General features: G+C 51.1%; 1 protein-coding gene across 1 annotated transcript; it reads right to left on the reverse strand.

Moving 5' to 3' along the window:
* Window positions 1-630: 630 nt before the first annotated feature.
* Window positions 631-14,448, reverse strand: CES4A (carboxylesterase 4A). Its single transcript, XM_087419630.1, is given in 15 exon segments — window positions 631-767; window positions 1,749-1,820; window positions 2,006-2,176; window positions 2,820-2,856; window positions 3,065-3,184; window positions 3,610-3,690; window positions 4,229-4,369; window positions 4,922-4,960; window positions 5,104-5,210; window positions 5,289-5,339; window positions 5,342-5,390; window positions 6,835-6,998; window positions 7,292-7,622; window positions 10,921-11,125; window positions 14,396-14,448. Coding segments are annotated over 15 exon segments (1,758 nt in total).

The following is a 14,448-nucleotide window of genomic DNA, read 5'->3' on the forward strand; positions in this document are numbered from 1 at the left end:
CGCGCTCCGCTACTGGCGGCCCGGGTTCGGATCCCGGGCGCGCACTGACGCACCGCTTCTCCAGCCATGCTGAGGCCACGTCCCACATACAGCAACTAGAAGGATGTGCAGCTATGACATACAACTATCTACTGGGGCTTTGGGGAAAAAAAAAGGAAGAGGATTGGCAGTAGATGTTAGCTCAGAGCCCGTCTTCCTCAGCAAAAAGAGGAGGATTAGCATGGATGTTAGCTCAGGGCCGATCTTCCTCGAAAAAAAAAAAAAACCACCAAATAGACCTTGAAGGGTGGGAGGATTTGGAGATGGGAGAGAAAGGCTTGTCCTGAGGCTGGGTAGCTGGGCAAAGCATGACAGTGAAAAGGCCTGGCCTAACCTGATGGATCAGTGAGATAGGTGGGCATCAAGGGGTGTCAGGCTGAAGAGCATGGTGCAGGGCCCCGAACAACAGTCTGAGGCTCTGGCTCTGGCCTGGAGGTAGTAGGGAGCCTCTGCAGGTCCTAGATATGGGAGAGAAGGACTTTTGTCTCTGATGTGTCCATGGCCAGGTTCCCCAAGGCCTAGGGGCTGGGATAACCCCTTGGGCTCCCTCCCGCAAAGCCACCCTCAGAAGTGCCTCTGCTTCTCAGGTCCTTAATGCTGGCACAGCCTCATCCAAAAGACCATCTTCTCCTCCTTGAGCTTCACACCCACCTTTGTGGTGAAATCCAGCTGCAGGTACTTCTGGCTGTAGCATGGCCAGTAGGGGAGCTTCTCATCAGTGGGGTTTCTGCTCAGGAGGAGGAAGGAGAGAGGATTATTCATGCTCCTCTTCACTCTGCCTCTTTCTCTTAGCCTTCCCTCATTCACTTTCCCTTTGGGAGTTGGGGACAAGAAGGCTTTAGAAAGAAGGTATTTAAATAGATCTTTAACAAAGAAAAAGAAAGTGTGTAGTAGCGAGGGCCTTCCAGGCAGAGGGAATGGTATGTGCAAAGGGTTGGAGGTATGAAAGACCAGGGCTTTTGGAGGAAGCACAAGTATAGGGTTGGGTAAAAACATGGGGTGTGTGAAGAGGGAAGGTGGAGAGAAGATGGAAGTGGAGAGAAGATGACAGAGGAAAGATTTTGAAGATCTTTGTGCCAGGCCTAGGGGTTGGGACTTTATCCTGGGGGCAGAGGGAAGCCATGAAGAGTTTTAAGCAGGTGAGTGACTTGGTCAGATGATATTCCAGAGAGACCTCTTGAGTGTCATAAGGAGGATGGGTAGAAAGGAGAGAGAATGTGGAGATGGAAAACCAATCACAAGGCTAGCCAAAGCTCAGCTCAGATGTCACCTCTGCCAGGAAGCCACCCCTGCCCACCCAGGCTCGGTCACACACTTCCTCTATGCCCTCAAAGTGCCCTCTCCTCCCCCACTACAGCAATTTAATGTTTTAATTAAACACGAATGAGCCGCTAGAGAATGGGGGTCATGTCTGTGATATTCTTGAATTCCAGCTCGCAGTATTGGGCTGGGCAAAAAAAAGCATTGGGAACAACTGTTGAATGCTTGAGTGAATGAAGAGTGTGGTCATGGGACAGGGAGGGACACATGCTTGGGACATTTAGGACCTGGTGACTGACTGAGGAAAGGTGAGGGAGAAAGGGCATTCTGCTTGGGCTGGTCGTACATTTCCTATAGGATACGCAGAGACAAATATCTGAAGCAGCTGGCCATTGGGTCTAGCGCTGGGCAGGAAGACTGCCCAGATGTGGTGGTGGGCCAGACTCATGCTGTGCAGGCAAAGTTGGCTCAGTATTTCATCATCTGGAGGCTCAGCACCTTCTCCTCACCTGTGGAATGGTCTCAGGGCAGAATGGGATGTGGCATTTGGAGCAGAGCATGGGGTGCTGATATCCCACCCTGCTCCTTCCACAATTCCCTCCAGGCTGGGAGGCTGTCCTTTGGGACAGCATTCCAGACTAGAAACTGGCTAGCTCCCTGTGGTCAGCCAATGGAGAGGTGGGTCCAAATACAAAGGTGGAGAGACCAGACACCCAGTGGGGGGTGTCAGGTGGGGCCTTAGCAACTTTGGAGAAGGGACTCCTGAAGATGAAGCAGATCTCATCCCCATGGTCTGCCCCATCAGTGCAGGGTTTGATAATGATATTGGTGGAAGTGTGGGGCTCAAACACATACAGGTAGAGAAGGAAGCAGGCACCTATGAACAGGGAAACTGAGAAGGGCTGCAGGAAAAGTCTCGGCCTGGGCTTCTCATCCACCCCAGGTATCCCACTCACCTGCATGAGGCAGGGAAAAGAGCTTGGGCTTCAGAATCAAGGGAGCAGATTTGAATCCTGTCTGCACTACTCATTGGCTACCTGACTGGGGCAAGTTGCTCAACATCTCTGAGCTGCAATTCCTCATCTGCAGACTGCAGATGCTAAAACTTAATTCACGGGATTGTGACATGGATCATGGAAGACTTCCTCTTCCCTCTTCTGAACCTTTCCTCTCTTGGCTTGGCATTTAATGTTCTTCAGTGTCTATCCTCTCCAGCCTAGTCTTTGACCTCTCACTCACATGTTCCCCAAGCCCCAGTCAGCCTGGGCAGAATCTCCAAGGTGCCCATAAGCCTGTCCTCTCAGCCAGGAAGCCTGCCCTCACCACCCTAGGCTGGCCTTGCCCTGCCCTCCTCATCCCTAACTAAGGAAGAGCCCCTCTTCTCTCAAAGTTGACAGCACACTGCCACCTCTATGGCATCTTGCAACCCCACACCAGCCCAGGGATACAGAGAGGGTGGGTGAGCAGATGGTAAGCAGCATGAGCGGACAGAGTGTAGCCATTCTTGGGGACTCCCATACTGCAGTGTTAGCAGGCAGCCTGCAGCGTGGAGTACACCTGTCCCCAGCCAGGTCCGTCACATGTTTCTTTCTTTTTTTTTTATTTTTTATTTTTCCTCCAAAGCCCCAGTAGATAGTTGTATGTCATAGTTGCACATCCTTCTAGTTGCTGTATGTGGGACGCGGCCTCAGCATGGTCGGAAAAGTGGCGCGTCGGTGTGCGCCCGGGATCCGAACCTGGGCCGCCAGCATCAGAGTGCGCGCACTTAACCGCTAAGCCACGGGGCCGGCCCCATCACATGGTTTTATAACATCTTCCAGTTGTGGTCATCCATATCACCCAGGTCTTCCTCCACCACCAGTGGTAACCGCTCCTTTGTGATATCCTGGGTGGGGAAGCTATACCCATCCTGGGGTGCCAGCTGGGCCAGAGGTGGGCACACCAGTGACTTGGACCCAGGCTCAGCACCCCCAGGAGTTTTTGGCCTTGGGGAAGAGGGAGAAAGTGGAGCTTCTGGGAAAGTCTCCTTCTTTGCTAATTTTTACCCCTGAGTTTTTGCTACATGAGAACTGCCTGCCACGACCCTGAGGCCAGGGGGCCTTAACCACCAGCAATCATCTGATCCCACGCCAAACCCCAAGCCCCCCAAGAAAGACTTCTATCCTGGCTGGGAGTCGTTTGTGAAGTGAACAGTAGCTACTAGGTATGTATAAATAGATAGATAGGTAGGTAGATAGATAGATAGATAGATAGAGAGGAGGTTAGCCTTATCTAACCAAACTGAGCACTCCTAAGAGTGTGGCCTCTTGCCAACAGGGGACCGGTACTCCAGAGCAGCTTGGTGATGGTTTCTTTTTTCACCATGCATTAGTTTAGTGGGAACTTCATGATCTGCCCACAAGACAAAGACCTAGGCATGTGCCAGGCCCAAACATCAGGAGGGATTCCAGCCAGGGATACACCAGGCCCAAGGCTCTGTCCATCTAAATGGTGAGTTGTCAGAGCACGCAGCCCAGGAAGGGCCCATGACCATTTCCTGTCCTCCTGCTCCGAATCTGCCCATCACTACCACCTGGGTCAAAGTTGAAGTGGGGGCTGGGAGGGTGCCTCCCGAGCTAGGGCATCTATCCTGACCCAGGAGCAAGGGAGGGTCCCAGAATTTGCAGCCACCTGGAGGCTAAAGAATGGACATGATGACCCAGCCAAATCATGATCTGAAGATTTGGGGCCCCCCAACCTCCAAGAGGCCACACTTCTCTTCTCCTTCCCATAATTCCTGGCCAGCTGTCACTGCTCAGGGACTGCAGGAGGCTCCCAAGCACTTGGGCATCCCCAGAGGGGCCAATAGAATCTTACCTGATGCCCAGGACTACCCAAGAGGCATCCTCTGCTCCTCGCAGTGTGGTGGGCACCCCTCTAATTCACTTACAAAAGGCAAAAGCCAACTGAACTCCAGGTTGTTGACACTCAGAAGGCAGGACACAGATGCAACCTGCCCCTGGATCAGGAGCACCACAGGGTCATCTGAGAACACCACACTGTCTACCATGGGGCGCATGAACCACATGATCTACAAGGCAAGGGGGTGTCCAGCCAGCCCTCCCACATATCCTCCCAGGATCCCTGCAGCCTAGGGTGCCCAGCTCAGCAGGTTCCCCTCCAGAGACTGTTCTAGCCATAGGCACTTTGGGAAGAGCTGGGGCTCAGTGACCCATGGGAGGGCAGGTGTGGGAGAGGACCAGTAACGGGCAGGACCAGGCTACTCAGACTTGGGATGCTTGCCTCCAGGTATCCACATACCTCACTCTTTCACCTCTTGAAAATCTTTGCTAAATGTCACCTTCTCAATGAAGCCTTCTCTGTTCCCTCTATTTAAAATTCTACCCCTCCCAAAATGCCTGACTTCCTTACCCTGCTCCATTTGTTGCTATTAACTTATCACCTTCTCAGAAGGTGAATAACTTATTATTTTAAATGTTTATTGTCTCTCCTCATTGGAACATCAGCCCCACTAGGGAAGTAATCTTGGCCTGAACAGTTGACTAAGTATCCTGAGTGTCTGGCACACAGTAGGTGTTCAATAAATACCTTCTGTTCAAATTACAGAATGGTGCCTGCTCACCTCTTGAGGGTCTTCCTGGGAGTTCAGGTGGAAGAATCTCTGGGGGGAGAGGAGGGGACTAGAGTTAAAGGAAGTCTCCCCAGTGTACTCCTGAGACAGGGTCCCTGGGGCAGCTGGGGACCAGGTCAGGAGGGTGGCATGCAGGCAGCCAGGTCAGAGAGCTGGAAGGAAGTTCTATCTACCATCTTCTTGGACACCCGCATCACCTCAGCCCCTGATTGCGCCCTCAGACAGTCTACCAGAATCCATGTGCTCTTGTGGTTGCAGCCTACCAGGCAGGCAACCTTCTGTGGAGAGAAGAGGTGCTTAGGGGTGCCCCCATCTTGCCCCTCCTTGCTGAGCCCTGGGGGAGAGGAGCCACCCATCTTGGCCACCTTCAGCGAGTCAGAAGTGATGAAGACTCTGAGTACTGCAGTGCACTCTGGGAAATGGCCCGATGGAAGAGACCTCAGGCTAGGAGTGACATCATCTGCAGGGTGGGGAGCATGGCACCCACGAGATGCGCAAGTAGGGGCCACTTGAGCAGTTTTGGGTGCCTGTCTGGCCATGAGTGGGCAGCCTGAAGGGGCCCAGAGAGGGCAGGCAGCTAGGAGGGAGTCAGGAAGCCTGGGTTGGAGTCCTAGACCTAGAGTCGGTGCCTTCCTGCTTCTGGGCCTCCATATCCTGGTCTGTGCAATGAGCCCCAGGAGTCTCAGAGGGGATCTGAGGTTGTGGGAGGGGTTCTGCTGGTGTAGGAAAGGGCCTCCCTCTACTGCTGGGCTAGAAATGGGCGGGGGGGATCCTATGGTTTCTACAGCCCCAGTTACCTGTGCTGACCTTAGCCTTTCTCCACTGCCCAAGTTGAGGCAACAACTGTATCTGTGCTCCCCATATTGTCCCTTGGGTACCTCAGACTTCTTGTGCCCCAAACTTGCTCCAGCCAGTCCCCATCTGGGCGGCATCCCTTACCCCACATCATCCACTCAGTCCCAGGGGCCTTCCTATCTCCTTTGCTCACCCTCCCACCCAGCTGCCCCAGTCCTGTCCATTTGGCCTCCTGCAACACTCTGCAACCATTTTCTACTCTCTATCCTTCCTACACCTATTTTGGAACCAGCCCCCATTAGATATACCCCATCCCTGCTCCCAGTTGGTCTTCAAACTTCTGCTCCTGCTTCTTTCTAGCCCAGTTCCAGCAGTCTTTGCCATCTTTCTAATTGCACATCCGATTGTGTCACTTCCCTGCTTACATTCTTTCTCTGCTCTCTGGTGCACTTTGGATAAAGTTGCTTAACTTCTCTGGGCCTCACTTTCTTTCATCTGTAGAATGGAGAAAACTTCTCTTTTTGTGGAATGTAGAAAGGGAATATTTCTCTTTTTGGATTGTTGAGGGAATTAAAGAATGAATAAATGTAAGGTGTTTAGAAGAGTGCCTGGCAAACAGAAAGTTGCTCAAGTGTTTGAGTGTTTTTGCTGTGGCCCACAAGGCCCTGTGGGATGTGGTCCCTGCTCACTTCCCAGCCATGTGTCCCTCACAGGGCACCTGACCTTACACTCCAGGCCCTTGACTCCCAGCTTGGTCTGTGGCCCCAGCCCTGCTCAGAGAGCAGTTAGTGAGCTCTGTTTAGGGGATAGAACTCTGTGGGAATGTGGGGAGGCAGGAGGTGCTGGACGATCTCTCTGGCCCACTAGATTGGCTAAGTATCCCTACTCTCATCATTGCCCTCCCTGGCGCTGGCTTGGTTTTCTCATCAGTGCTACTCCTGAATGGAGCAGACATCCTTGGCTCTGAGGGGCGGTTCCCTTGGCAGGGGTAGGCAGGTCTGTGGACCGGCAGGTTCCAGTATACGGAAATCTGCATGTGTGTCTGTGCAGTGGAGGATGCACTCGTGGGAACATGCCGTCCTGCGTCTGTGCTGGGCCTATCAGGGCACCGCACTCATCAGTCCCGAGATGCACATGGCCCCTGATGACTGGCCAAACAGGGTCACACAGCCTGCGTCTCCGCCAAAGGCTGCGATGCTTTTCTGCACCCAGCACAGAGCCGCAACCTGGTCCAGCAGGGCCCAGTTCCCGCGGGCCTGGATGTCGCCCATGCCGGAACGCCGGGGCTCATGATCAGGGTCCCGAGCCTCGACGCCTAAGTGCTGAGGGCTCCCGCGCCACACCGCTCGGCCCCGAGAGACCTGGTCTCGCGACAGCATCATCTTCCTTAGAGTTAGGCCCCGCCCCATTGAGGCGGTATCGAGCGTCCGCCCCTTCCACCGAACGTTAGGCTCCGCCCCTGCCACGTGGTCTCGCCCCCATAGACCACGTCCCTCTCCCTCCATCCTGTACTCCCTCCTCCCAGGTCCAGAGGAGAACCCGCCCTGGTCCCCGGCCCCGCCCACCTCAGGAAGCCCAGGACGCCGAGCCTGGACTGCAGAAGCATGAGCACCACTTGCTCGGGGGCCGCCAATTCGAAGCCATCGTGCGTGGAAGATGAGCCCGTGAGGAAGGTGCCTCCTGGGAAGGCCGAGGCCTGAGCGGGGCAGTGGGGTGCCTGAGTGGGATGGCGCATGGTTGAAGATTAAATACTCACCGGCAGCGGAGAGTCCCCACGCGCGTGCACTGGCGCGTACACGTTCAGGTACAGACAGTCCTCACTGAAGCGCAGCCACTTGTACTGTTTCTGCGTGTTGACGTACAAGGAGGTGATCTGCCCCCAGGACCCCTGAAGCACCTGCGGGCACGATGTGAGTTGGGGCCCAGCGTGGCGGCGATATTGGGGAGAATGGTTTCAACCCAGGTTGCACAGTGAGGGAATAGAACCTAAAGCAAAATCCAGGCAGCCTGTGTGTGTGTGTGTGTCCAAGCAGCCTCCACTAGCGTTATGGTCCAGGGATGGGAGGTAGATTAGCTTCCCCAGGATTCACCCTCCCACCCCCACCCCCCTATTCTTCCGCTCCCCACCTTGCCCCTTGCCCCATGGGTCTGCCTGCTCCTGTTGGAGACCCTGTTGGTGCTGTCAAGCCAGAAACCTGGGCGTCCTGGGCACCTCCCTTTCTTTCCTGCCCCATCCTCCCTTCAGTCTCTGTTCTGCCTCCCAAACAGCTCTTGAATAGGCCCCCTTCCTCCATCCCAGGGCTCTGCCCCATGAATGCCATCACCACCTCTGACCAGAACACTGCCCCAGCCTCTTCACATCCCCTCCAACTCATCCTGCACACTCTGGCAGGAGGGATTGGTAGAAAACACAAATCCGACCATGTTACTCCCCTCCTTAAAACCTTCCCTGGCTCCCCTTGCCCTCAGGATAAAGTTTAGATTCACCCACACTGACCCAGGCCCTCCTTTCCATCTCATCATCTCCTTCCCAGCCACTCTTTGCTCCAGATACACGTGACCCCTTGCCTCCCACCTCCAAGCCCCTGTGTCTCTGTCTTCTCTGCTAAATGCCTTCTCCTCTGCTTGGCAAAGTCCCGCCCGTGTTTAAGGTCCAGTTCAAGTGGTGCCCCCTCTGCTGGGCACTTTCCCCTCTGTGACTATAGTAGTGGGTTGGAGTTATTTTGATGGGTTGTTTTTCTCCCCAAGGGCAGGGATGGAGGTGGATTTATCTGAGACCTGGCACCCAGCCCAATGCCTTGTACTGTTGGACATCTGGTGTGCTTATGGAGCTGGGCGGTCTAGCCACCTCACCATTCTTCCCTGCAGGCCCAGCCGCAAGGGTGGCTATTCTTGTCACAGTTGGGGCTGGGTCCATTTGACTGGATACAGGAAGCCCTGTCTGCCTATTCCTCTATCCCCTTTTCCTCTTGTCCCAGCCTGTCTTCTGTGTGTGTGTGTGTGTGTGTGTGTGTGTGTGTATAATTCACTCCTGCTTCCCCAACCCCAGAGCATCACCAGCTCCCCTTCAGTCCTTCCCAGCAGCACTCAATATGCCTTGCTCCAAACCTACCCTCCACCACCCTCCTTCTCCAGCAACTATCCTATCTCTCTTCCTTCCCCACAAGGCCAAACTTTTCAACAGGTTGTTGTCTTTCCTCCCACCCCCACCAGCCTCTCTAAGGTCACCAGCAGGCTGCTCATCTCTACCTCTACAGATTGTCTTTGGTCTTCCTTGCTTGACTTCTCGGTAGCAGCTAATATTGGTGTTAGGATGCTGTCTAATAAACCACATCCAACATCCCACCAGGAAGACCAGGACTCTTATAGCCAAGAACTCGGGTTATGAGCAGCTGAGGTATCTGTCCCCATCCCACCACCGAAGCCATTCCCATCAAGGTCACCAATGACCTCCATCTTGCTAAATCTCTGTCATCGTCTTGCTTACCCTGGCAGCCCTCTACGTGGTTGACACCAGTCCCTTTCTTGAACAGCTTTCCTTCTCTAGGCTTCTGTAACACCTCACTCTCCTGACTTTCCTGCCATCTCATTGGTGACTCCTTCTCTTCTCCCAGGCCGCAACCCTCAGTGTTCTTTTCATTCTGACTGTTCCCTCTCCTGAGTTGTTCTCATCCAGGCCTAGGGCTTCACACCATTGACATGCTGATGGCCAGTCTGCCTACAGCTCCCTTTATCCAAACCACCTACCCTATATCTCCTAATGGACATCTATCAGACACCTCAAACTTAACATGCCTCAAGATGAGCTCTTGTTTTGCCCAAACCTGCTCTTGCCCCAGTCTTCTCCATTTCAGTAAATGGTACCCCTAGTCCCCTTGCTGCTCTGGCCCCAAACTAGTCATTACCGCTGATTACTCTTCTTCCCTCCTGACTCGCGTCCAATTCTCCAGCAAATCCTGTCAATTTTACCTTCAAAATAAATTTGGAGTCTGACCACTCCCACCACCTCCACTGTAAGTAACCACCCTGGTTGAAGCCATCATATCTATAACAGCTTCCTCTCTCCCTCCTCCCCACTTAACCACTACCCCACAGTCTGTTGTAAGCCATCCACAGATCCTTACACCTGACACTGTGTGTTCCAAACAGCCATTGTCTGACAGCTCATGGCCACTGTTCCAACAACTGACACCCAGACTTCTGTGCAATGGGCATCCCAATCTCTAAATCCCTGATCCTTAGAGTTCTAACAATGGTCGTTCCATGTTCTATCACCTGATCCATGGGGTTCCAAATAATCATAGAATGTTCAGAATGCCTGGGCTTCTCTCAGTGATGGCCAGTGTTCTAACAACTAACATTCCATGTTCCAGTAAGTGAGGACTGGAATTCTAACATGTTCTTAGACCCTGTTCTTAACAACTAGACATCCATGATGGTGGTTGTATCTTTTTTTATCAGCTGACACCCAGGTTCTCACAGTAGACATTTTTCTAAATCCATTGCTTTATCCAGCTGATGCTGAACATCGTTAATGATAGCAACAGAATGTTCTGGACAATAGGTTACTCAATGGTCTGAGTAAACAGTAAATACACTTATACTGGGTAAACTGCCAAGCCCAGTGCTTCAAAGGGCAGTAATTGTCCCAACATGCTCATGTGACTCAGAGCTTGAGCCCAGCTAGAGGTTGCATTAAGACCCTGGGACATTAAAACTGAAACTGCACCCATGCCTTCCCTGTCTCGGAGCTTAGAAGAGGGCTGGTGGTGCCATGTGGGCTTGACTTTGGGCTCAAGCCCCAAGGGAGAGGGAAGAGCTCAGGGATCGCTGTGTGTGTGTGTGTGTGTGTGTGTGTGTGTGTGTGTTTGTGTGGTAAGCACTGCTCATTCAGGAAAACTCAGCTCCGCAGCAGGTCCTGGGGGCACAGTCAGTGAGCACCTCCTCCTTGCCTGGAGCTCTCACATGGGGGAACCAAGAACAGTATTATCAGTACCTTAAACAACATCTGGACCAATCACCTCATTATATAGGTTTCGAAACTGAGGCCCAGAATGGGCCCCAGGCCTGCCTGTGGTCACACAGTACACTCTTTTCAGTGAGTTGTTCAAACTCCGGCCCAGAGGCAGGCATAGGTCCACCACCCTCCCTAGGATCTGCCCACTTCATAGCTGACAGTCCTCTGGCTCTTATGCAGGGGCTTGGGTGGTGGCATCTCTGATTCCTTCCCAGGGCTCTGGAGGGTGCAGGGCAGTGAAATTGTGGGCACCTACAGGAAGTGTGGAGATGGGGACTCCTAGGAAGACATTGACGGGTGTCTTCCCCATGTGCATCTGCTTTCCTTGGAGGGTCTCATATTTGGTAACCACTACAGGCTCCTTGGTGTGCAGGGCACCCAGGAAAAGAGGAGAAGGGTCACCCTAGCCACTGAAAAGACCCAGACCCATCTGCCATGACACCAGCAGCAGCTTGAAGCTTTCACAACAGTTGTGTATTTGTCCACTTTTTCTGTGTTTCTCTCAGTATTTTTCTCTCTCATTATTTGATTTAAGATTTCAAAGCTGTGTTGGTAGGTACATAAAAGTTCATGTCTGTTATATGAATTATTTTTCTTTGTGTCCTTTAATGTATCATTTAATGTCAATGAGTGTGTCGTTTATTTTGTTTTCTGTTTGTCTGATATTGATATGACTATACCTCTTTCTTGCTGCTAACATTTGCCTGGCATATTTCCGGGAAGAAATCACATGTATGTATGCAATCTCATTCATATACACACTCGTGTTAATACTTACATGTCCATGCAAATTTATACATACCTAGGTATATATGAGCACAGCTCATTCACAAAGAAACATGCAGAAATAGAAGAGTTAAAAGCACGCCCGTATAGGGGCTGGCCCTGTGACGTAGTAGTTAAGTTTGTGTGCTCCACCTCTAGCGGCCCGAGGTTCTCAGGTTCGGATCCTAGGCGTGGACCCACACACCGCTCATCAAGCCACGCTGTGGTAGGTGTCCCACATATAAAGTAGAGGAAGATGGGCATGGATGTTAGCCCAGGGCCAGTCTTCCTCAGCAAAAGAAAAAAAAAGAGAGAGGAATGGCAGCAGGTGTTAGCTCAGGGCTAATCTTCCTCACACACACGCAAAAAGCATGCCCACATGCATACATATGCATGTAGGTACAGTCATACATGGGTTACAATGTATCCATATGCGGCATACATTCACATATTATACACACACACACAAACACACATACACACTAGAAGCATACGAACACCATAGCCAGCTCTTGGAATAGATACGAACTAGATCAAGGTGAATTTATCCTCTGCCTATGGGCACTTCTTCCTCTTATAAGCTCTCATCCTGCCCTACTCTGGTTGTCAAGGGTTGCTGAGGCCTCACATCGGTTGCCCCTTCCTGAAACACCCAGGTCATTTTTTCCCCTTTCCTCACAAAACTGAATTGTTCTGTGCCCTGGTCCTCTGGGCCTCACTCTGCAAAGTGACAGAAAGCAAATCTGATCCAAGTGTTATTGAACTGGGCTGTGCATCAGAACCATCTGGGGAAATCATTGCAAAAATGCTGATTCCTAGGCCCCACCCCCACTTTCTGAATGATAATCTCAGGGTTGCATCAGGAAATTAGATTTACAAACCCCTCTAGGAGATTTTGACGGAACTGGTATTTGGAATTGGTGTCATAAAGCACACCGTCACACCCCTGACTGCCGGTGGCCAAAAATACCTCTCTGCCCATGTACCCAGGTCTCTGCAGGTCTTACATAAGCAATATCTGGGCACAAAGGAGTGGGTGTAATGGTGGCCCTTCAGGCATGGAGGCCGGCCACCGGGGGCGAGGGGCCATCTCAAGCCTCCTCTGTGTGTGCAGTCCTTTGCAGTTTACAAAGCCCTTTCACATGGTCCCCTCAGGTGGGCTTCTTATTGGCCCTGGGAGGAGCTGGGGGAGGCCTGGAGCGCCCAGAAAGGGGTAGTGACCAGCCTGAGGTCTCACAGGACAGAGCCAGGAGGCTGAGGTCTGTCACATTACATGGATTTGCCCTGAATCTTGGGTCCACTTATGATTGAAGAGCCAACAATTACGATTTACTGATCGCTGTTATAGCCTGGCACTGTGCCAAACACTTTAAATGTACTAGCTCACCTCATCCTCCTAAAAACTTAGAGGGTAAGTGTTATTATTTTCCCACTATACAAATGTGGAAACGGAAGCTCAAAGGGGTTATATCACTTGCTCAAGGTCACACAGAGTGTCTCACGTTGGGGCTCTACTCTAAACAGTGGTGTTTTACTGTTGCCACCCCAGCCTCTGGGGGCCACCTGAGCCTGTGGCAGAGTGCCTCACAGCCCTGAACAAGAGCTGCCGTGGAGTGGTCTCCATCCCAGCTCTGCTCCCTGGAGGCCACGTGTAAGCACTCATGAAAACAGTATTCCACCTCTGTAGTAGTCATAAAATGCTAATTAAAACCAAGACTTACAACTTCTACTTAATAAATTAAAAAATGATGGCACCCAATTCTGGCAAAGATACAGTGAAAACGACATTCACATCTACTGTTGGTGGAAGATAAATTGATACGACATCTTGAGAAAATAGTTTGGCAGGATGTAGAAGAGTTGTGAAATGTTTGCATGCTTTGACTCAGTAAGTCCACTTCCAGTTCCCTCCCTTATGAAAACAGTCAGAAACACACTAACAAAGACCTTTACGGACCACAGTCATACGTACCATGGTGAATACTGGAAGCATCGTTTATATCTGGGAACCAGGCAAAGTAAATATAACTATAAACTCAAGTTATAAACTGCTTATGATAAGATTTTAAGTGAAAAAAAGGAAGAATATAAAATTAACATGTATACATGCTAATATCACAGCTATGTGCAAATATGCAATAAAAAAACTAAAAGAAAACGTGCCAAAATGCTAAAAGTGATTTTAGCAAAGTTTCCCTCAAATTAAAAAAAAGTTTTAATGCATTTATGTAGGCAAAACTAATTTATGATAGAGGTCAGAATAGTGTTACTTTGAGGGTATTGACGGGGAAGGGGCACGTGGAGTGCTGGAAATGTTGTAGATCTTGATCTGGTTGTTGGTTTTATATACACACACACAGAAATTATATACTAATATAGCACTAATTTTATATAATTTTTATAAAGAATATAAATATAAAATCATAAATTATAAACATAAAATTATATGAATTATAAAATATATTTTATAAAAAATATAAATATAAATGTCCTGGGGGCCAGCCCGGTGGCGTAGTGGTTAAAGTTCACACACTCTGTTTGGGTGGCCCAGGGTTTGCTGGTTCGGATCTCGGACGTGGACCTATGCATCGCTCATCAAGCCGTGCTGTGGCGGCATCCCACATACAAAATAGAGGAAGACAAGCACAGATGTTAGCTCAGGGCCAATCTCCCTCACCAAAAATAAAAATGGAAAAATAAAAATAATAAATGCCCAGACTCGCAGCTGGTGAGTGGATTAGCCCTGAAACAAACCCCCATCTACCCAGACCTTGTCTAAATGCCCTTGCCCCACTGCCCCCAGGAGAGGTTGAGCTGGAGGCTTGTCCCTGTGTCCCTCATGTCCCTCTTGCCCGACACCCTCAGGAAGGGGTGGGGGCTTACTTGGGGCTGTCTGCACCATCAGGCAGAGGGTAAGGCTCAGGCACAGAATCTGACTCAT

Source organism: Ceratotherium simum, chromosome 30 (genome assembly GCF_057802395.1).
Source record: "Ceratotherium simum simum isolate JZ-2026a chromosome 30, ASM5780239v1, whole genome shotgun sequence".
NCBI classification, from domain to species: Eukaryota; Metazoa; Chordata; class Mammalia; order Perissodactyla; family Rhinocerotidae; genus Ceratotherium; species Ceratotherium simum.